Below are 23,401 nucleotides of genomic sequence, written 5' to 3' on the forward strand. Positions count from 1 at the left end.
GGTCCTGCAGAACTTTGGGTGGGAGACTGCTTTTCTGCTAGTCCTGATCATCATTTTCTGGAAACTTTCTGCATAATATTTAACATTTGATTAGCTCCCCATCTGAGATTTTTGTTTCTTCCACCGATTCCTGCAGTTCCATGTATTTCTACCTGTATTTACCTACCAATCGTGGATTCAGGAAGCATCCAAAGCACATGCTTGACTTTGAGGATAAGCTTAAAATTCACCAAGTGGTTTGAAAAGCCAGGTGTCTGCTAAGGAAGGCAGGAGCCTCCCTTGGAATGGAAAATGCAAAACCCCTCCCTCTGAATTATTATAATTTTGAAATTAAGGGGCTCTCAGGCAAAGATATGGGAGTAGGAATAACAGTTCTTTATTAGGGAAAAAATAAAAATAAAAATGCAATAGTACAAAAAAAGAAAAAAGCCACTGCCAGAGTCAGAGCATGCCCTGGCCCCTGTGTGTCAGGGTGGTGGCACAGTCCCATCCCAGTGGGGCTCAAGGGTGGTGGCACAGTCCCATCCCAGGGGGGCTCAGGGTGGTGGCACAGTCCCATCCCAGGGGGGCTCAGGGTGGTGGCACAGTCCCATCCCAGGGGGGCTCAGCCCTCCTGCAGTGCCAGCTGTGGTTCTGCTGGAGCAGGGATCCTGCACAAGGGGGGAGTTTTCCTCTGCAGCTCCAGGGCTGCTGGAGATGGGCCTGCTCTCCCTCTGGGAATGCAGGGCAGCAGAAAGCTGCTCCTCTGGGAATGCAGTGGGCAAAGGCTGCTGGGCTGTTCCCAGCTCAGATTGGATCCAGGTAGGAATGCTTGGCTCCTCCCCTGGGCGGAGCATCTCCCCATGGGATGGTGGAATTTGATCAGCCCTGCAGGGACACTCAGTGGCCATGGACAGCAGAGATCTCCTGGAGGGAGGATGGGCTGTGGGAGAGATAAAGAACAAACTGCCCCATGGACAGCAGAGAGCTGCCCCAGCTCTGAGGGATGGTGACAGAACACACAGCCCCATTTCCAACCTAAGACACCAGGTATAATGGGGTTTGAGCATCTGCTTAGAGTGACATCTAAAATTAAATGTCCTTCCTGAATAAGGATGTTCTCCTGAGTCAGCCCCTGCTTGCAGTGCCTCAGCCTGGGCCCTGGCTGTCCCCTGAGTGTGTCAGACACGCCGGATGCTCTCAGAAGTGGTTAATCTGATGAAAGAATTCATCTCCGAGTCATAAAGAAACCACAAGTTTCCTTCACTTTCAGTCTGCTGCTTTGATATCCTTGGTCAGCAGTTTTCCTCAATATCCATCCCCCAGTGAAGTCCCATCCCTAATGATCTGGTTTATGCAGCCTGATTTACCCACAATATGAAGATGTTTGTCACCCTGCTGTATCCTCTGCATTCTCTTCCTTGGATATTCTGAATATTTGGGGAAGGAGGCTCTTCTCATGTCTTGCCCAGGGAATCTCCATGTGATTGAAGCCTGAAATAACACAGTGATTAGAGCATGAATTTATGTGTATCATTTCCATAAGGTACTTTAATGTGTGAGATTAATTTTAATCTGGTGTTCCAATTGAAAACCAGTTGAACAACTTTAAATAAATAAATAAATAAATAAACAGAATTTTTAAAAGTGCAGGAAAAAAGGCACCCTACTCAATAAAAAAATTAACCTGAGGGAAAAAATCCTTCACCTGTAGCAGCTGTACATTTTGTCAAGAGCTGAACACACGAAAAACACCTTTGTAATTGAAGAGTCAATTGTTTTGAGTTCTTTTGTGCAGCATTTATATTAATAACATAAATCAACACATAAGATTTTGGATATTCATGGTGCACAAAGTTCTGTGGTGATCCAATTTAAAAATGGTTGAGTGACTTAAATAAATAAATAAAATTTTTAAGTGTAGGAAAAAATGCTTCCCACTCAATGAGAAAATTACCCTGAAGGAGAAAATCCCTCCAAATGAACCTTCACCTGTAGCAGCTGAACATTTTATTAAGAGCTGAACACACGAAAATCATCTTTGTAATTGAAGAGTCAATTGTTTTGAGTTCTTTTGGACAGTATTTAGATTAATAACATAAATCACCACATATGATTTTAGATATTCATTCTGCACAAAGTTCTGTGGTATTCCAATTTAAAAATGGTTGAATCACTTAAAATAAATAAATTAATTAATTAATAAATAAAAAAATTTTAAAAAGTGTGGGGAAAAAGGCACCCTGATCAATAAGAATATCAACCTGAGGGAAAAAATCCTTCCAAATGAACCTTCACCTGCAGCAGATGAACATTTTATTAAGAGCTGAACACACGAAAATCATCTTTGTAATTGAAGAGTCAATTGTTTTGATTTCTTTTGGACAGCATTTAGATTAATAACATAAATCACCACATAAGATTTTGGATATTCATGGTCGACAAAGTTCTGTGGTTTGGTATAGGAAGCTTGAAAAAAGCAATGTTTACCAACCTTACTTGAACTAACTCATATAATCTTATTTGTTATCCCCTGCAATTCTTTTTTTTAAAGGACAATTTCTGGAATGGCAGCTGAGTAACATCAGCCTTGCTGTAACTTCTTTGCATTTTTTTGTATTCCTATTAGAAGCTCAAGCCAGAAAAAATACCCCAGTTTTTGGCAGTTGATTAGAACCACTGACTCTGATTTTTGACTCTGCAGTTATATGGTTCTGTGTCAAATAAGGCATTCCAAATCCTTTCCTGGTGGAGAGAGCTGTGGGGCTGGCAGTGTCTCCATGGGCTTGCTTGGATCCTGCCTGTGATGTTGGCAGATGCTTTGGTTCTGCACGTGCTTGGCTTGAACAAAGCCTGCACAAGCACAGCTTGCAGAGAAATGCACTCCTTGACTTGATCCCCGTGTGCTGTTGGTATTCCAGGGGCAAACAAAGCTTCCCTGACTCCCAGACTGCTGATGTGCATGACCCAGGGGAAGTTTGGGATTGAGGGTTCTGATTCAGGAAAGTGTCTGAGAAAGTGTCAAATTGTCCTTGTGGTGTTTGCAATTCCTTCTGTCCCACCTCTCACAGGAGAATTGAGGAGCAAGTGGGAGGTTGAGCTCTGGAGGGAGGTACTGAGTGGTGAATCCTCTCCTGGCACTGCTGTGTTGGGAATTCAGGGATGCTGATGATCCCAGTGCTGACCCTGAGCATGTCCTGGGCTACTGTGGGCAAAGGACTGGGGGTTATCTCCTTGAAAACTTTGAGAATCATCCTCTTTCCTTCCCTTGCTTTCACAAGTGAAAACCAAGTGTGGAAACCACTTAAAAATACCAGCTCAAGGGAATGCTTGGTGTTTTCAAAGCCTGTGTTATTTTTGTCAGACCCAGCAAGTCTGTCCTGAGCTAACAAATGTCTTCAGCTGTCCCCAAAACCACATTCTTTGGCAAATCACTGCATTGCCCATAAATAAATATGGTTTCACTGAGCTGTGATGGATGAGATGCAGAGTGGTGAGAGGTCCTGGAAAGTCTGGAACCTTGGAGGGGAAGGAGCTCTGTGTTTGAGTGTTCAGGTGTTAAACCACCTGGCCCCCCTAAATACCTGTGTTTATTTGGCAAAATAGACTGATCTGCTGAGAATCTCCTGAGGCTGCCCTGGCTCTATCAGTAGTGTCAGCAGCTCAGGGTGGAAGGATATTCCACATCAGGAAGGAAAGTCCAGGTTTTCTGAAATTTTTCTGCATTTTTTCACCTGCTGTTCCAATCACCTGAAGCTCTTATGACAATGGTGAATCCCACAGGTGACTGACTCACACTGGACATGCAAACCAGTGGCTTCAATCATTTGTGCATGTGAGGTGTGAAGGAACCTAACCAGGCTTAATAACAGCTACAATGAAACATCTCATAAAAAGGGAAAATTTAAAAAAAATAACTCCCCAAACCTGTGAAACCACATCCATAAATTTGTGCCTTACATTTTATGTAGTCTTCACTGAACTCAGTGAGAACGAAGCGTTGTGTAAAGATAAGCCAGCTGTGAGTCTTTGCAGGACTGGAGTTCATGTCTGTGGTGTTATTTTCAAACCCAAAATGAGATCATTGAGAAGAAATCCAGCAGTTCCAGTCACCAAGTGACACATCACAGGTACCAGCAGTGTCCTTTGTTGAACCTAGGAACTGAAAAGCTATGATATATTACCACTCAACTAAAACATAAATCTTAGTTACTTTAAAGTCTAAGGAAAATTTTTCTACTTTTTCTTTCCTGTTCTCTTTTTCCTTTTTTAAAATGCCAGATCATAAAAATAAAATTATGATGGCATGAATAGCATTTTTTTGGCCCTCCTACCATAACCTATTTGCCACTTACAAAGCAAAATGGGTTGGATTGGAAGGGACCTTAAAGCCCATCCAATGTGATCAGTATTTTTAATTTAATTTTGTAACTGCTATAAAACCATGTAGCCATGGCAGGGACACCTTCCACTGTGCCAGGCTGCTCCAGCCCCAGTGTCCAACCTGGCCTTGGGCACTGCCAGGGATCCAGGGACAGCCCCAGCTGCTTTGGGAAACCTCTGCCAGTTCTTCACCAAACTCACAGCCAAGAATTCCTTCCCAATATCCCATCTATCCCCACCATTCCCTGGGTGCTGTCCCTCCATCCCCTGGGAATTGTCTCTCTCCAGCTTTCCTGGAGCTCCTTCAGTCCCTGCAAGGCCACCCTGAGCTCAGCCCAAAGCTTCTCCTCTCCAGGCTGAGCAATCCAAATTCTCCCAGCTTTTCCTCGTGTCTTGGTTGTTAAAATGGAATTGTGTAGGATTCTGGTTACAATTTGATGGGGGGAAAAGAGGATCACCCCTCCATCAAGGTCCTCAAATCTTGCTGGAGGGACAGTCTGGGACAGACCTTTCTCAAGGACATCCTGTCCAGATTTCCACTGCCCCTCTTGGGGAATTGCAGTAGGAATTTAGACCCAAATGTTTTAACCAGTCTCTTCTGTAGATCAGTCACCATCCTGCAGTGTGAGAAGATCTGAGAATTCAGAAGTGGTTCAAAGTCAGATGCAAACAGGATCATTTGAAAATCCACCTTTCAGTTGGAACTAGAGATGCAGGCACAGCACGCAGGTGACTGCCATGAAAATTTGGCATTTCCTAGGGCCAGGCCCAAAACACAGATCCTGTCAAAGTAAGTGCCCCATTCCATGGAATAATGCTGCATACAGAATTTAATTCCTTTTCCACTGGATCCCAGCTAATTGAGAGTGGTTGTTGGGAAAGTCACAGGCTACCAAGGTAATTCAGCACACATGTTGTAGCAAGCTTTTCACATGTCTGGCAAGCCTCTCACAGTAGGAGAAGGCTCTAGGGATTCTTTGCCCAGCCTTAAATCGTGCATTAAATCCTATTAATTATTGGTTCCCCTCCCTGTTTGCAGTTCTGCTCATTTTTTTGTAATTGGGCAGCATTTTTTTGTGCCTTGTAACATGATTAACTTGGAGCCCTCTGAAACTCAGAATTTCCAGTTTGTAGAAAACTGTCATATTGTGTCACTTGGTTGAATTCCCAGTGGGTTGAAACTTTACTCCCATTGGAGCAAAAGAAGGTTTGCCATTCATGTTGGTGGAAGCAGGACATTGTCTTTATTTTCATTTATATGTATTTATTTCTTGATACTATATTATTTTTCTATATTTATTTCTTAAAGCACTGTGTGACTTACAAAGTGCTTTAGATATGGGTGAAAAGGTTGTGATGATCATGACAAATCCCAGGTCTGTAAAAGCTCTGAGTTAGATTTAACTTGGCAATTAACTATATTCAGTGTTCTTTTTCTAAATGCCCACAATTTTTATCCATTAAAGTAAATGAATAGTCCCCAGGAGAAAATATTTTGGTTTATCGTTGCCAAGTCCTTTGATTTCACTGTAGTACTTTAAAGATAATAATCTCATTTCCTTATATTCTGTTGGAAATGTCTTTCTCTAGATGTATTGAGGTTTGAGAACACAGAAATCAGATCAGGTAGGACTTAAAGTGGAATTTCTTGTGTGTTTGGAATAGTTGGTATTTGACACCAGGCCTTACAGATCCAATGTGATCAGTATTTTTAATTTAATTTTGTAACTGCTATAAAACTATGTAGCTAAGCAGTGTTAGTTAAAAGTGAATTTTTAACTTTTTTTTACCTCACAGGTATTAGTGGGTCTTAGCAAGAGACAGAAATATCAGATAGTTACAGAAATGTGTGAATTTTATCCTTCTTGGATCACACAGCCTGGTCTTGGGAATATTCCTAGAAGATGTAACATCACACTTCCCAAATGCTTAATTTCTAATGAGTTTATTGAATCTTATGGCAAAACAGAGAATTTCCCTTTCTTAGAGAGCAGCTGTCTAAGTGGAAAAAGGCTGATTGACACTGAAGAAAAAGATTTATGGGAAATCCTTTTTTTTTTTTTCTGTTTTTCAAATATTTAAACTACACCTGAATTCATCATTAGTATTTCACAGTCCTGAGGGTTCCTGTTTGTGCCTGCTGGAGTGGGGGTGGGCTTATCCCTGAGTGTGGGCATGGACCTCAAGGTGCTCCAAGAGTGGCAGATTTCAGTTTTTAAGAATGATCTGGATTAGCCCTGGTCTGTCGGGGTCACTGAGTTTCAAACACAGATATTCCACATCTGTTTCTTGTTCACAGCCACTAACAAAGAAGTACAATATCAAGAGAGTCCCAAACAGCAGAGTGTGAGAGACACTTTAATAGGTTCCATTCTTGATGAAAATCTTGGACTGGCCTCCCTAATACGGGGTAGAAATCCAATATTCCAGACATATTTGCTGTGTGAAGTGGCCATCAATCCAAGGATGGGAGGACTCTGAAGGACACTGACAAATAACCACTTCAAACCATTGTGTAGTTCAGTTAAAATTACCTAAAGCATTTGGAAGAAAGTGAGGAAAAATGTTGGCCTTTGCCCTAGAGGTTGCTTATTTTTTCCATGCAGAGAAGTTGCTTTTTTAAAAAGTATTTTGGTTTGGTGTTTTGTCTTGTTTAGGGGTTTTTTTTGTGTGTCCTGCATTATCATTGTCACTTAACCAGCTTTAAATTAGCATCAAATGTAAAGGTTTTCAAATAGATTTCATATTTCATAAGGGTTTACATCAAATGGAAAGGTTTTCATATCAGTGGCAACTTTGAGCTGAACATTTCAGTACACTTTAATTAATCAATTAATTAATCAATCCACACAGCACCCCTTTGGCATTTGGTGGTACAACCTGATACTTCAGAGATGGAAAATTAAGGAAGAAAGGAAGGAAAGTTTAGGTGAGATTCATCTCATATAAGCAGAGTTATCCAAAAGCTGGGAATAGCAGATGTTCCCTTTGTAGGGAAGAAAAGACAAGAGAAATACTTTAAAGGTGCAATTCATCTCATCTTTTTCAAGGAGCAGTTGTAGGTGAGCTTGAACAAAATTATGAAGGTGGTTGTGTTGGGAATTGCAGAAATCTTGGAGAACAAGGGTAGTTCTGACACCTGCACTTAAAATCCTTCAAGTCTGATGAAGTGAATCCCACTTCAGCAGAGGAGAATTCAATTCTCTATCTGCAGTGAGTGTCAGCACTTCCCTGTTATGAAGGACATTAATTGGCTGTTGAAAATAATTCCAGTGTCATCTAAACAGAGCTTCTGTTTATTTTTTATTATTTATTGACAAAATATTTCTCATTTATTAATTACTTACTTATTATTAAAATTATTTTTATTATTATTAAAAATGTTATTTAATAATTATTTATTATTTCCCAGCTCTGTGGTATTTGTTTGTTTCATGTAGCCACTAAAGCTGGTCTCCAGAAAAGGTGGGCAAACAGTGCTGCAGCCACCAAAAATATTTTGTAAAATCTTAGGTAGCTTGGGTCCCAGATAGAGTTGGTAAATGAAGTACTTTGATTTTCACTCTGAAAACTTCCAGGGTTTCTTTTCTGTAAAGTTTTTTCCATGGGAAAACAACCCGTTCTTGACTGCTGTTATTTCATGAAGTAATGTTAAATAAAAAAGGTGTCCCCAAATCAGGTTCTGGCTCATGTTTTCAGTTCTGCCAGAGAGTGAATTCATTGTGAGAGGAAGGAAGGTGGGGATGGGGGAAAAGTCATGAAGGGGTTGATGGTCCACATGGTTTGGAGCAGCTGAAGGGAAGCAAAAGTGGGAAGGAGTAAGGACAACCAGCCCTGAGTGCAGGGTGCAGAGTGATAGGGGGTGCCAGGGCAGTAGGAAAAATCCTTTTTTAAATTATTCTCTTTACTGAAAGGCATCAGTGCTGACTTGGGAAAGAGCTGTTCGTTGCCTGGAGTGGAGGAAGTTCCTTCCAGGGGCAGGGAGCACCATCTAGTGACCGCAGGGCTGCCCACAGGGCAGGGATCAGGGAAAGGCATGGGGACATTCCCTGCTCCTCCTCTGTGCTGGCAGGGAGGGAATTGAGAGGCACAAAAGCTTGGAAGCAGTGCTGGAGGAGAGGATGCAAGTTGTGTCACCCCTGTGATCAGGTAGTGATAATTATTTTAATTACGTGCCTTTATGGGCTGCTGGTGTCCATGTGGTGTTTGGATTTTGGGGAATGCAAGTGCCTGGCTCCTGGAGCTGACCTCCACATTTCCAGCCATGGGTCACTGGGTGTGAGCCCATCCCAGAGCTGTGTCACAGACATATTTTCTGAAAAATACTTTTGCTAGGATTTCTCTCCTGAGAAGCTGAGAGGCCTCAGAAATGAAATGTAAACAATAATTATCTGCTGCTGTGGAATGCAACAGGTGCATCTGTGATTGGTCTCATGTGGTTGTTTTTAATTAATGGCCAATCCCAGTCCAGCTGTCTCAGACTCTCTGGTCAGTCACAAGATTTTATTATCCTTCCTTTCCTTTTCTTTCAAGCCTCCTGATGAAATCCTTTCTTCTATTCTTTTAGTATAGTGTTAATATATCATTTTCTTTTAATATAATATATTTCATAAAATAATAAATCAGCCTTCTGAAACATGGATTTAAGGCTCTCATCTCTTCCCTCATCCTGAGACCCCTGTGAGCACCACCAGAGAGCTGGATCCCATCTTTCCCAGGATGGAGTTTGTCCTGGTCCCTCAGACCTGGTGCTGAATCAAAGCCACTTAGGCATGGAAGGAAGAGATCCCTGCAGCAGCCCCAAGGGCACAACATTCCCAGGGTCAGGGGACCAGGGGTCTGGGGAGCAGAGCCCATCACCCCATAGCTGCTGGTCCTGCAGCCCCATACTGGAATTCCTTTCTTTCCTGGGCACTTGTTTGTTTCACTGTTAAAACCCTGATTATGAGACCCTTTGTTGTGTTGAGAGGAGATTTTACCCCTCTGTGAGCAGATTCACTGATATTTTCATCAGAGCTCATGGAAAACTGGGAATTAAAGGGAGACAATCCAGCTGAAGGGCTTGGTAAGAGTGTACTTGACCCTCACACACCAAACTGGGCATGGCCAAACTGATGTTGGGAGCTGCATTTTGGCAAAAGGCTGAATTCTTTTGAGAGGATTGAGACCTTTACAAATGTGTCTTCATGTGTCATGAAGCAGCAGTAATTTTCTTGGACTTCTTAAAACCTGCTTCCAAAAACTGCAGCGCAGATTCTTTTATTGTGCTCCAGTTTTTTGATTTGTAGCCTGGTTGTGCCCAGAGGAGAGTCTCCTTTTTATCTGGAAGTGGTGAGAAGAGCAAAACTCCTTTCTTTTCTCTGCTGTCTTTTCTTTTAATACCCACATCTGCAGACACTGTATGTACTCATACCAAGCACAACAGAAGGGAGAATGGATCTCCAGTTTTCCAACGATAGACCCAGAGATTCTTGTACAGTTCAAGGGATGAAGGTCACCTTATTACCATTGCAGAGTGTGTCTCTAATCTCTTGGTCAGCCCAGAGCAGAGTTCTTGCTTTACCTCCCACACAGCAAGAAGGATTGCAGTTCTATTTACACAGGGAATATTGCAATGTATTTCCTTCATATTTCATAGAATCCTGGAATGGTTTGGATTGGAAGGGATCTTAAAGATCTTCTAATTCCAACCCCCTGCTGTGGGCAGGGACACCTCCCACTGCCCCAGGCTGCTCCAGCCCCAGTGTCCAACCTGGCCTTGGGCACTGCCAGGGATCCAGGGGCGGCCCCAGCTGATCTGGGAATTCCATCCCAGCTCCTGCCTACCCTGCCAGGGAACAATTCCTAATCCCCAATATCTAATTCCTAATACCTCAATTCCTAATTCCCAATATCCCATCAAAACCTGCTCTCAGTTTGAAGCCATTCCCCCTTGTCCTGTCACCCCATGCCCGTGTGACAAGTCACTCTCAGCTGAACCCATGTAAAATGCATTTGAGGTGTTCAGGTGAGTACACACATTCTGAGCATATTTCTAGTACATCCTAGAAAGGATACAACATGCAAAACAACTTTTCTATTTGGAACTTCATCTTTTTCATTTAGGACTCAGTCTGATAAATTTTTTTTGCATGATCAAACCAAATCTTCAGGTCTGTCCAGGGCCCTGTTGGTTTAAGCAGACTTAGATCAGCATAGGTTGGATCCTTCATCTCCAGTTTGGAAAGATCTTCTCTAAAGAGGGAACTCTTGAGTCCTAAAGGTAGAAAGCACACCAAGCACATTTTAAGGGTGTTCAGGAAAGAGTTTAAGCACAGCTGTAAGTCGAAAGCATGTGCAAGTGCCCTGCTTTGATCAAGACACTTCAGCACATGTTCAGTGTTAACACATGCTGGGGAGTTTTGCTGCTCCATAGTTCCCAGATGCAGGCTGAAGGTAGGAGAATATTCCAGCTGAAAGGAGCCAGGACAAATTGGGCTGACAAGCTTCAGAGAGAAATTAGAGGGGAGCATTAGGTGACTTGTGTGGATTGTTTTTCCTGTTTTTATTCTGTTTGTTGACCACATTTTTCAAACTCACAGACCGTTGTTTCAGACAGTAACACAGAGTTGCCTAACATAACAAAAACAATTTTTCTTTCTATTTAACCTTAAAAAAAAAAATCAGAAAAGAGAAAAATTACAGAAGTGTTTGTACTCTTTTTCTTTTGCAACTGGAAGATGGTGATTTGATAACCCAATATTTTCCTTGCCTCACAGTACCAAAGCTCTGCTTGCAATTGGATCGGCCTCAGCGTAAGCACTCAGAAATCTGCCTGTGGGTATTAGTTTGAAAGTCAAATAAACTGCACTGGATTCTTTGGCACAGAATGTGTGCCAGCTTCAAATGGCAAAATCCTTACTGGGCTGTGGGCTCTGTAAAACTTATATAATAATAATAGAGCTCAGCAGTGCTCCTTATGCTTCCAAAATCCTTGTGTAAACCTAGAGGAGGTTTGTGTATATGGAGGTAGGATGGAGAAGAATCATTACTAAAAACTGCTTGTGAATGAATTTGTTAGATCCTCTCCACTGGGGAGCTGGAACTGATCCTTACAACCTCTCGATATATTGGAAGAAAAACCAAAATATCAGGGGCTTAACTGGAGTGGAAGTCACCCAACTGAAACATTATACAATGCTTTGAAATTTCAAGAGAAAGGTTCTAATCTTTTGGCTGTCTTGCTCATTGTTTGGAGATGAAAAGGGAGGAAATCAACATCCCCATGAAATACAATTACTATAAATTGCTTTCTTTTCATACAGTTCATAATGGAAATAGGAAGGTTACCTACTCTGCAGGAGCACTGTAATTTGGTGGATGCAGGCTGCAAGAGCACATTCAGCACATGCAACACTGCATTTCTACATGAACCAACCAATGGAGAATATTAAACATTGTATAGCAGTGCTGATTCCAGATTGCTCTGAAGCCACAAAAAATAATCTTTACAGTGGAAGAATCCAGAGCTCCTTAAAGTGAACTCTAAAACCGAGCTGATCTTGTGCAGGGAGTTGATCCTGAGTCCCAAAGATGGGATTTGACCATCTTGGAGCTCTTTCCCACCTCTGTTTGTCACTGCTGCATCCAGGGATTCCCAGCTCTGAGGCCCCCATGGGACACCTGGAAATGAGAATTTCCTGGATCTGGCAGGGCCATTCCCACGAGCAGGGGAGGGTGGATGAGCCTTTGCTCTGTCCTGCTCTGGGGGAGATGGAGCAGCACCTGCAGGACAAACCAGTGAGGGACTCTGTGTGCACCTCTGGAAAAATGCATTTCGCCTTTCTTGGGTCGGGATAGGAGGGGAGAAATGAACTGGGACTTTCTTTTGTCTTTGTGTGGAAAAACTGTGTGTTGAATGCCAGCAGTCATCACCAGCTACAGAACAAACCTCCCATTTCCTTTTTTTTTTTCCTAAGGTTGGGAGAAGGCGGCATTGGGAGAGGGTGAGGTCATCTGCTTCCACTAAATAATGCTGCAATGAGCCATTCACTATTTCTTGTTCTTTTTATTGTACCAGAGTCCCTGGTCAGAGGGCAGGAACTTACTACAGCTGGAATTATCTTCCAGGCAACCTGTGCATGGTTGGGTGTTGTCATAGGGAGCAATGAGAAATTATAAACCTGTTGCAGCAGGACCAGCTTTTTAATTTTTTTTTGTTTTTTAAATAAATGAATTCTGACTTGTTCTAATTTTTCCTTCCATTTTTATGGGTTGTATTTTCAAGCTTTTCTCTTCAGGCTGAAAGTTCAGAATCTCTTGACACCAGGAATTGTATCTTTTATGAAAATACAGAAAACTGTGAGGGTCCTAAGTGTGAAAGGGTTGTGCCAGCACTGGATCCTGACTGGAATACCCTGGCTGGTACTGTGGAAGCACTTTGCCTTTCTTGCATATTTTTTTTCTTAAAGTTCAGGTCTCTTATACAAAGGCCTGGGACAGGGACAGTGTTTTGTTTGCACAGCTGGGAATTCTGGGGTGCCCCATGACTGCCAAGTGCTCTGAAAGGACAAATAAAAATATAACACTGAATAAAAAATGGCCATCACACTCCAAGCAGGAAGGGACCTGCCAGTGAAACCATCTCATTTCCATTCATGGATAGAGCTGTGAATTAAGGGAAGAACGTGGAAGATTTAAGACTGTTTATGGCATTCAGGCATCTGCTTTTGAAGTTTTATGTCATTTTGTGACTTCCTCTCCCCAGTAAGAAAGAGACATCAAAAAGAAATGATTGTCCCCAACCTATCTGCTTGTTCTCTAAGGAAAAAAATGTGCTCAATCAGATAGGCTGGAAAGTGTCAATAGCTCAGGAATGCAGGAATGAGGTTCATGGACAAATATAGACGTGGTGTAAGCAGGGCCAGACCTCATTAACATATTTGGAGTTACACCCATTTATACCCAGCCTGGCTTTGGCCCTGGATCAGCAATTCCCCAGTGACCAGCCTGCACCAAACCACTGCTGAATTTGGCCCATTTCATCTGACATCTGCATCCTGCCTCGAAGTGGCCTGTCACACTTACTGCACATCACATCACACCTGCCCAGGCAGCCACGGGCAATTGACTTTTTTGTTTAAAAAAAACAACAACAACAAAAAAAAAACAACAAAAAATTTTTTTAAAAAAATTCAAGTCACATATCATCAAGAAAAACAACATTGTTTTAGGACTCTTATCTCTTCACTCCCAAATATCCTGTTTCTTCGAGCTGCGGTGGCCAGGACCAATAGAAACCTCTTCCTGCCATTGGCTGACTTCATTTCCCAGAGTTAGCACAATCTCATCCGCTCTAAACAACCTCATCAAAACTTCTTTCTGGTCAGAGCGAAGCAATAATTATTATTAGCAATTATTAGCGATCAATAAGCTTGATCACATTATGGCAAGCACTATTAAGGTAAGGAGGGGGTACCTTTTTTTGGTTGGAATTTTTTGCTCACTGGCGTGTTCTTTGGTTTCCTTTATCAACCTAGATAAGTTAGAATTGGGCAACACCCCCACTGCCACAATAGAGGACAACAAGATTTCCTTTGTACTGCCTAGTAAATTTCCTTTTTCCTACTCCAACCATCCGCAAGGCTTAAAAACTTCAAACTCGGAAAAAAAATTGGGTTTTTTAAATTCACTGTTCAGTGGTGTGGATTGCATAGACGAAGCCCTTTTGTGAGAGCTTCTGAAATTTCTTGTAGGTATCCCTCGGACAACTTGGATGTGTTTGTGGACTGCCATGAGGGGAGAGGGTGTGCACTGGAAGGAAAAACCGGGCTCCTAAGGGCGCTAAACTTTTGGATACTTTGAAATGTTTCTCTTGCGGATGGGGACACAAATGGGAAGGAGAGGCACCAGCTCTTTTCTCTCTCTCATGCAGGTGTTAATTACGTGCTTTTCTAGAAACTCTTAACTTTAAACTCGGGACCTTTCTGAATGTTATTTTAATGGTGGTAGGAAGATCTCACGGGCGTGTTCTTTTTTATTGTTTTAATTTTTTGGACAATAAAAATCTCCTCTTGGTGCATAATTTGATCTCGGTGCTTGGTTTGTTGGCTTTGGGGTTTTTTTTATAAGAATGGCTTTGCTGAGTTTTTTTGGGCTGTGTCACTTAGAAAGTTGAATAAATCTCTCTGTCTCTCTAGTTTTTGTTTCTCGGGACAGCAGTTGCCAATAGAGCAATTGCTGTTATTAATTGCAGAATGTAACGGTAATTAATTGCAGAATGTAATGGTAATTAAGCGATTTGTGATAGTGAAACTAATTTTAAATTAGTAACTAAAAATTGTAACTAATTTTACATAAAGAGCACGGACAGGGAGGACTCTGCTGTGTTGTTTTATCAGGTTTGTGATCAAGGTATTGTCGGATTCAGGACGGAGGTATTTGTTTTCTTCGTGGCATTGTCTGTTTCTGTACTTTTCTAATTATGTCAGAGATTTAATGAGGGGTATGGAATAGCCTGGCTGTTGGATAAGTAGGGCTGCACTTGGATTTTTCAGTAAATTCTGCTCCAGTGTTTACATTTCAGAGATCATTTGATGCTTTTTGTTACGGTTTTGGGAAGCTGACAGTAGTGCCCGAGGGCAGTGTGATTAAAAAGTCGAATGAACCTTTTGTTTTTGTAATCACTGATGTTTTCATGGGGCTATCAATAGAGACATAGATCTGACTCTGCTCTGCACTGCTGGCCAGCATCTGCTAAATGCTAAGCAGCTCCTGAAACTGAATTCCCTTTGGTTTTGCCGTGCATTTCAGAGCATGCAGGACATGGCAGGCACTTAATGAAAATCCTGAATTTCAGGGAGTCAAGTTTTGGCTGAAAGAAGGGCTGTGAATTGAGGTTTTAATGATGGGTTTGCTTCTGTTAATGAGAATATTGATGCAAAATTTATTTTCAAAAATAATGGCTCCAATGAGATCGGATGCCGTTTGCATTTTAGGTAACTCCTATTATTTATTTCCTTTATGTTTCATATTGACTGAATTCTAATAGGCTAGAAGATTCAATGATACCTAATTGTTATTATTTAACCTCCACCTTACACTTAGAGAACTGTTTTATACAGCCTGGTAATGCAATGTACTCAGCAAAATGGAAAAATGTACAATTCTCTCTCCTCGTCTGGAGTGTGAATCTTGCAGGAGGTCTCAGGCAACCCAAAATGTTGAGGATTTTGCTGTCCAGGCTGCTGGGAAGGCCTTACATGCTGTAGCAAGAATTAAAATTTTATTTATGCGAGTGCAAAATGTGAAATGACTGGAAAGAAATGACAGGTGCTTTGTATTTGAGGTGTAGGAAATGTGCTCTGACATGAGGCTGAGATGGTCCAAAGATTTTCAATTCCTCTTCTATGGGGAGTGGATAAAGAAACCTTTTAACTGAAGGGTTTCTGAAATAAAGACATTCCCTTTGAAGGCCAGGCAGGTGTTTGTTTAGCTTTTGCTAAACTGCTGCACACATATATATATTTAATTCTATAAATATTGAATATAATGGCTTGTGTTGTCTGCTGGCAGCAGGTAGCCCAGCTCTCCCAGTGTGCTTGAGGAAGGTGGAGAGCCTCATCTGGGAATTCTCTGACTTCTTTGGGGAAGCTGTGGAGCCACTAAATTTCAGAATTAGGATGTGAATAGTTCTGTATTTGTTCACAGCAGGGCAGAGACTTCTCGGAACCTGCAAAGGTGACCTTCCAGTCAGGGTGTCTGATTCATCCTTTCCCTCTCACCACCCTGCAGACAGAGCCGTGGGATGCTGGGGCTCAGCAGGAACCCTGCTGGTTTCACTGGGCTCACTGGACTCCGGGCAGGCAAACCCTGCTGGGAGATTTCGGGGGCTGTGAGATTTTGGGGGCTGTGAGGTTTTGGGGGCTGGGAGGTTTTGGGGGCTGGGAGTTTTTGGGTGCTGGGTTTGACATCCTGAGTGTGGTTTTCCCAGGGGATCACTCTCTCCTCACCCCATGCCCTCCTCCTGCTGCCCCCTGTTCCTTTTTCCCTTGGAAGGGGAAAGCACTGTGGTGGGAGGTTTGTCCTGAAGAGGAGGAGGAGGAGGATGAAGCAGCAGCTTTTCCCCAAGCTCTGACAAGGATAAATAATATTAATCCTGACTTCCCCACTGGACCATCCTTGCCCAGGCTAGGGGTCTTTCCCTTGGATGGGGAGAGATCAGTGCAAGAAGCTGTGGAGAGGAAGGTGGTGTAAGAAGGTGCCTGTCCAGCCAGGATTTTGGGTTGGTATTTTATATCCCAATACCTGGAGCACACTCAGCTGAGCTCTCTGTTATGTTTTTCTGGCATTTTCAAGGATGAAATGTGGTTTTCCAAGTGGAAAAAGTCTCCTTAGAGTGAAGATTTCAGTGCTGACAGGTTTCCCTCTGGCTCAGGTGGTGTCAGACAGCTCTGCCGTGGCACAACAGTGCATAGCACTGAAGCTGAACATTATCAAATAAAGGCAATTATTTATATTTATTAGTCACACTAATTACTGTAAATACAATTTTAGATCATATCTGAATTGGGCATCAGTCTTTTGTTTGTGTTTTGCCTTTTATTAATAGAATGGAGCAAAAATTATTTAAGAGTTACCTTGGGGTGCAGTAAAAATAGTTATCCTGGAGGTCATTTTGGTGGTTTTTCCCATTAAATAGAAAAGTCAACTAGAATTCTAATTCCTTGCCATGTTCAAGCCTTGCCCTGTTTCTCTCTTCTGCTGCCAGTGCCATTGTGCTTATTCTTAGAAAAAATCTTCAGTAAGTTGACTTTGTAATAATCTGTTGGTTATACTTGTGAATATTTCTTTAACTTACACCTAAATATGTTCACTTCCACTCTTCATTATTATTTGCTGCAGTGATGTTCATATGGAATCTGTGATTTCAGGGAGAAAAAGTCTGTGTGTTTGATAAAGGACAGGAGAATCTTTGTGGTTTCTGAGGCTTGAGGGTGTGGATGCACTGATTAAAGCAGAATATAGGAGGCAAGATTAATTTTTTTTTTTTTTGAGGAATCTTATTCTGTGCTTGTCTCTATGCCATTAGTTTTCTCTCACTTTCTTTTAGAAACTCCAAGTAGTCACTCAAATGCTTCTGAAGGCTGGAGACAGTTAAGAAATAAATCTGTTCTTGGCATATGGAAATGTTTAAGGCTTTGTTTAAAGGATTGCATCTGCACTGAGCCCAGCAGAGCTGACACAGTAATTTGTAATTTTGTTCCTTGCATTACAACAATTATAAAGATTATTATCTATTTTTTTTCCTCCCTCATCTCAGTTAGGAGCTGATCCAATGGCATATTTAACTTGTTTAACTTATTTAACATATTTAATTTTGTTAACTGTATCAAAGCCTGTAAATCCTTCCACTGGCTTTGGTGATGTTGAACATTTAAACATTTAAATTTTGCTGAGCACACACCTGAGTGCTCTGGTGAACCAGAGGCAACAAAAGAGCCTTAAAGCACTTACCCTGATCCTCCACTCCTCAATCCAAACTTCCACCAATTTCATGAAGGTTTTATCCCAATAAAGGCAGCAGAATCAGAGCTATAATCATTTCCAGGTAAAGCACTATTTCTGACTCAAACACCAATGTGCAATTACAAGGCAGAAATGAACAGAAGTTATTCTGGGGGGATTTTTGTGTTGTTTTCTTTTGCTTTTAATCAGCAGTCATTTAACTCAATTTTGTTTGTTTCTTCATATGCCAAAACCAAGTGAAATGTAAGGATTTTGCTTTCTAGAATTAAGTCCCCAGGCAAGGAACAACAGCTGGAAAATGCATATGTTTGACTGTCTGAGCTTGTTGGTTTGTTTGTTTTTCCTGAACAAGAACTACATTATCCCTTAAAAAAATGTTTTTCAGCAAGTTCCCCGTGTTACAAAAGGCCTTTCAGAAATAATGTTCAAAGAAACAAGTGCTCTTGGAGAATGACTTGCTGGAAGATAAACACAGAAGCAGTTTTGCAAAATCTGAATGCCAAAAAACAGATATTTATTTTCCAAGCGAAGCTTTATAATTCAATTAAAATATATAGTGCTGTTTACTCAGGAAGAAGTAGCCTTTGTAATGCAAGTTTCTAAATCAAGCCAAGAGAATTATTTGGAAAATTGGAAAAAAAAAAAAGAAAAAAAGAAAAATTTGTTTTGTATCACTTGTATTATAAATTTTAACAAAATAAGGGTGATACAGTAGAAAATACCATAGTGCCAAACTTTGTCAGGGTAACTAATTCATTGACTACAATGTGATTTTTATCATACCTATCTTTGAAAAATTAATTTCTTTGGATAGGTACTTATAGAGCCACCCTGCTGTCCTTGACATACATACATATATATATACACATAAACACACACACACATATATATATATATATGAGATATATATTTGTGTATTACAGAAGAAAGTTTGTGCACTGAAAATATCAACAAAAATAGGAAAACTTTGAAGCACTTATGTGAAAAAGGCATCATGTGAAAAAGTCCTTTGCTTAAGGAATGGATGTGTCTTTGTGGTTGGAGGGGTTGTTTTGAATTTTGTAACCAAGCCTGCCTGAGGCTGGAGAATGCTGTGTCCCTCAATTTTTTCCTGCTCCCTTCGAAGGACTGTATAATCCTGTAAATGATTTATAACTATGAACAGAGAGATTTTAGGAAATCTGGTGAGATTTGGCTTGCAAACATTACCTTTCTCTTTGAAATGCATCTGTAGGCACCAAGTTACCAATTTTTACTATGCACAGAGAAAGACTGGACATTTCTTTCAGGAAAGGGATGTTAGTGGTTAATAAATAAAGTTCACCATGGTTTTTAATACCTGCTGTGTATGAACCAGCAATTACCTGTTCTGGTAATTATCATCATCAAACTTTCAAACTAAAATGAATGAATTGACAATTATTCGTCACAAGAATGTCATCGAACATTAAAAGTTGAAAAAGAATGATGAGTAATAGTGAATTGTTTTGTAAGGGCTGGGCTGAGGGCCTCAGAGTGGACAAGGGAAATGGTGTTTTGGGAGTAGTGAGTGGAAGGAATGCCTAGGATGTGATGTGTTCCCCTTGCAGCGCTGTTTGTTTGCGGTGTGGCTCTCCAGCCGTGGGTGGGAAGTGGTGTCACCAGGCTGGCGTGACCTTGTCACCCTGAGAGAGGAGCTGACTTGCTTAGTCAAAGGTGTGCGCTGCCAACAGATGACAGGGACTGGCTTTATGCAAATACCTGCAGGAAGGGGTGTATCCCAGTTTTCGGGAAGTGGCAGGACTCTTTAAAGCTACCTGCCTGATTTGACAGGGGTGACAGAGTGGCAGACCAAGACACGGTGCCACAAGTGGAGAAAAACCCCCCAGGAGACTGGAAACGCTTTGTTTGACAAATCCCCCATTGCAGCAAGGAGCAGCACGTTAATTCTACCTGGAAGGTTTTGCATAACTGCAGGAGGTTTTCTTAAACCTCATTCTTCAGAGCTGAAAAACATCTTTTTTTAGACTCTCTGTTTATTACCGTGATAAACAGCAAAATGCTGCCACAGCAATTACCTTGATGATAAAGGCTCTGTAGACAGATACTTCCTGCATTCATTTCCTACCCAGATAAGCTGCCAAAATCAGGGACTACCAATACAGGAAATGCTTTCAATAGGAACTTCCTATCTGTTAATATCTAATTCACTGAAAAGATCTGAGTCCTTCTTGTTTCATATAAAGGTAATGCTCTACCTGATGCTTTTTAAACACTCAAGCCCCAGTACGATGCATTTGTTGCTGTAATAAATTTCAAACCAATGCTGTTATCCTGGACTATGAAAGATCAGCATTTTTCTCTGTAGGGGTAGGAAAAGTGCCCCTGAATTTTATAATAATTGGGAATCAGGATGCTTCAAAATCCACTGTCATTCTGTCAGCTGAAAAACAATCCTCCCTCACACTCCTTGTTGCCTGAATCCTTTGCTCATTTCTGCACATCTCCAAGTAAAACACACATTTCAGTAACACTTGAGGTGGACCTCTCCAACAAATAGTTCAGAGCATGTTCTGGAGATCTTGGAGATAATTTTTTTTTGCAATCCACAGTGCTCTGCATATTCAACCAAAATGATTGAAACAGAAATTTTGCCTCACAGTGCTGTGAAGTAAGACCACGACTAACCTGTGTGTTTGAACCTCTGCTAAGGAAAAGAGAAAAGAGCAAAGGAAAAGGAAATAAAGACAGAAAACCTCCATTGCTAATCATAACTTCAGGGTAATTTGTTTCAGGCACATGAACGGCAGGATGAATGAGGATTTATGAAACCTGGAGTGAAATTGGCCAAAATGAAGTCAACAGTATGACTTGACTGGTGCCATGCTTTCACTCAAGTTATTCAGGAGTTCAGCCCAAAATTTCTGTGTTGCTTTGCCAGTGATTCTGCTGGAGTCATTCCAGGTTTCTGCCACTGTGATTGAGATGGGTATTTTGGCCTTTCCCTGCAGAATTGAGAAGTCCTTTGCTGTTGTGGCTTCATTTTTATCCCACCTTTTCATCTGGGATGAGCACTCCCACATTCAGTTATCTCCTCAGGTTGCTAAATTCGTGTTGCGCTCTGGACCTGCGATCTGAGAATCTGGTTGGGTTTATGGATACTGGGAATCTGAGCCTGGATTCACAGGCCATTCCAGACACCATGGTGAACACGTCCCTTGGAGATTTCTTGGCTGTGGGACAGGAGGGCTGCTCCTGTGGGCACCTGGCCCAAAACCCCAGATACTACAGAGGGTTCTGCAAGCTGGAGGTTAATTATGGCAAGTGGCTTTCCCAAGGCTGTGGGTGAAGAAGCTTTAGGAAGCTGCCCCTTGGCTTTGGGCTCACAGGGGTGCTGGAGAAATGCACACTTTGTCCTGAAAGCAATGTTCCTCAGATGTGGTTTAGTCAACTCTTATCTGCTCACATAAATTTTTATTATTGTTAATCTTTGGCGTACTCACAGCTTTCCTCATGCGTCAGGTATTCCCTTGGAAGTGCTCAAAACTGTTGCTTTTTACTAATCAGATCAACTCACTAAAGTGGTGGCCAGAGACATTTTTCACATTATTTCCATGCAGGCATTACCTTTTAAAATATTTCCCCGCGATTTGTCATCGAGGCATCGTTACCTCTGCTGTTTTCATGGAATTCAGAATCCGATTGTTTAGTCTACGTAAAGGGGGGAAAACGAGGGGGGTCCTGTGCCTTTAATGTTGTTTAGAACGGTTGGACAGAGCTTGTCAGGTGAAGGTTAATTGCTCTCCAGTTAAAGCAGTTCTCTGCACAGATGGGTTATCAGGGCTGAACACTCGTTACAAGATTAATCTCGTTTCCGACAAGACTTCCCTTTCCTCCAACTGATTTTTGCTCAGCCATTGGACCTGTCAGCAGCCGTTAGGAGAAGGGTGGGTTACCTCTGGGATATTAATGCCTGCGAGCAGCCAAACAATGCAGAGCGTGTGTCATATCGGCGGGGAACATCTTTAGGAGACAGCACATTTCAGAGCTCTTCTGAAGGTCGTGATTCATAAACAACAGAAACAATCAGGAGTGTTTGTGTTAACCCTCCTCATGGACACAATCTCGTAGGCTCCTTTTTTTGTGTCCCTCCTCATCCCTTTGGACTTTTTTTTTTAGGTCCAAGGGTGTATTTTTGGTGAAAATTTTAGCCAGCAAAGCATCCCTGGTGAGATGTGGAGCCCAAGATGCTTCTGTGCAGTCGCTTGATGGACAAGCCTTCAGTTTGGGCTTAAATGAGAGGCAATAAACCACTCAAAAAAACTCAAACTTTGGGAGTTCTGTCTTGGGCTCTAAGCCAAGGTTTTTGGGTTTTTTTAAATCAGGTTAAAATGAAAGGGGGAGGAAAGGGAGTACAACCTTCATTAGAATCTGTCTGTACTTAGCTATGTAACTTAGGAGCCTTGCTTTAGTCATGGTCAGTGGAGAGAAAAAGGGTGTCTGTAGGATGACTCAGGACTCCTGCGTGTCAAGGTCTTACCAATATTTTTCTGATACTCCCTGGAGGCATTTATTTTTCTCCATAGATGTAACATTGGGAAATAGAGGCTATTAATTGATGAACCTAAGTGAGGTCCATCAATTAAACCATTAAACCTGTTGAATTTTCCTCTTTTTCCAAGCTGGAGTCATTCAGAGATGGCTCCACTGGGCTGCAGGGGTATGAGATGGATGTAAAGTGTGAGGAGAACCAGGCACATCATGTTCTTAGCACAGTATTGCCTTTCTAGCCAAGGCTGCAGCAGCTCTGCCAGTCCAGGCTCATCCTGAGCCTTTGGGTGGACTGTGTTCAAGGAGGCTGCGGCACGAACGCAAGAGTCTCGCTGGAGTTTTTGGGTTTATTTCAGGAGATCTGATACAACCAAAATAACACAACTTGGCAGAAGGCTCTGGCTTGCCAGCTTTCTGCCACGCAGCTTTAGTCAGTAAATTCCGAAACACTAAACAAATATTCAAGGCAACAAACAGGGTGGCTCTGATGTTTCCGTCGAGTTTCCTGTCCTGGCTTGGGATCAGCTCCATCCTGTCGATGGTGCTGAGTCTCTTCATTGACTTCTGTGAACTTTGAGTCAGGCTGGGTTGTCCCAGCCAAGAAATCCAGCTCTGTGGAGGGTCCTGGGCTGCATAGCATTCACTGGATGATTTATTTTCAGTTTGTTTTATAAACTTGCAACAAAACTAATAAATCATATAAAAAACAAGTTTTGTTTAAAAAAATCTATCTGCAAGTTTCTGACAATTTCCTAATTTTTATTTTTTAAATTTCCTTTGGATCATCAAGTAGTTTAATAATGTTACTGCTGAATTCTTAGGGTTTCTCATACTAGCAAGATTAAAAATGCATTTTCCTATGATGTAGAAGCCACAGGGTTTAGGGAAATTTACTTGCTCCAGTTACAAAGCTGAAATGAAAGGTAGACAGGAATGTAACCTCTGGATGTCATCCTCTTCAGCACTATGCATTCAGAGCCAAAGCAATTCAAGAGAGTGAATT

The 23,401-nt window shown here is 41.7% G+C and overlaps 1 protein-coding gene across 3 annotated transcripts in view; it reads left to right on the forward strand.

Annotated features, from left to right (window-relative positions):
* Positions 1-23,401, forward strand: part of ERG (ETS transcription factor ERG) — a 142,576-nt gene that overhangs the window by 65,138 nt on the left and 54,037 nt on the right. Inside the window, exon 1 of one of the 3 annotated variants that reach the window (XM_059840125.1) lies at positions 13,647-13,804. The exons of the other annotated variants lie outside the window; for them this stretch is intronic. Within the exon in view, the coding sequence (XP_059696108.1) occupies positions 13,787-13,804 (18 nt within the window). The 5' untranslated portion in view covers positions 13,647-13,786. Of the gene's footprint in view, positions 1-13,646; positions 13,805-23,401 lie in introns of those variants that run through there. 3 annotated transcript variants of the gene reach the window in all.

Source organism: Haemorhous mexicanus, chromosome 2 (assembly GCF_027477595.1).
Source record: "Haemorhous mexicanus isolate bHaeMex1 chromosome 2, bHaeMex1.pri, whole genome shotgun sequence".
In the NCBI taxonomy this organism is placed as follows: Eukaryota; Metazoa; Chordata; class Aves; order Passeriformes; family Fringillidae; genus Haemorhous; species Haemorhous mexicanus.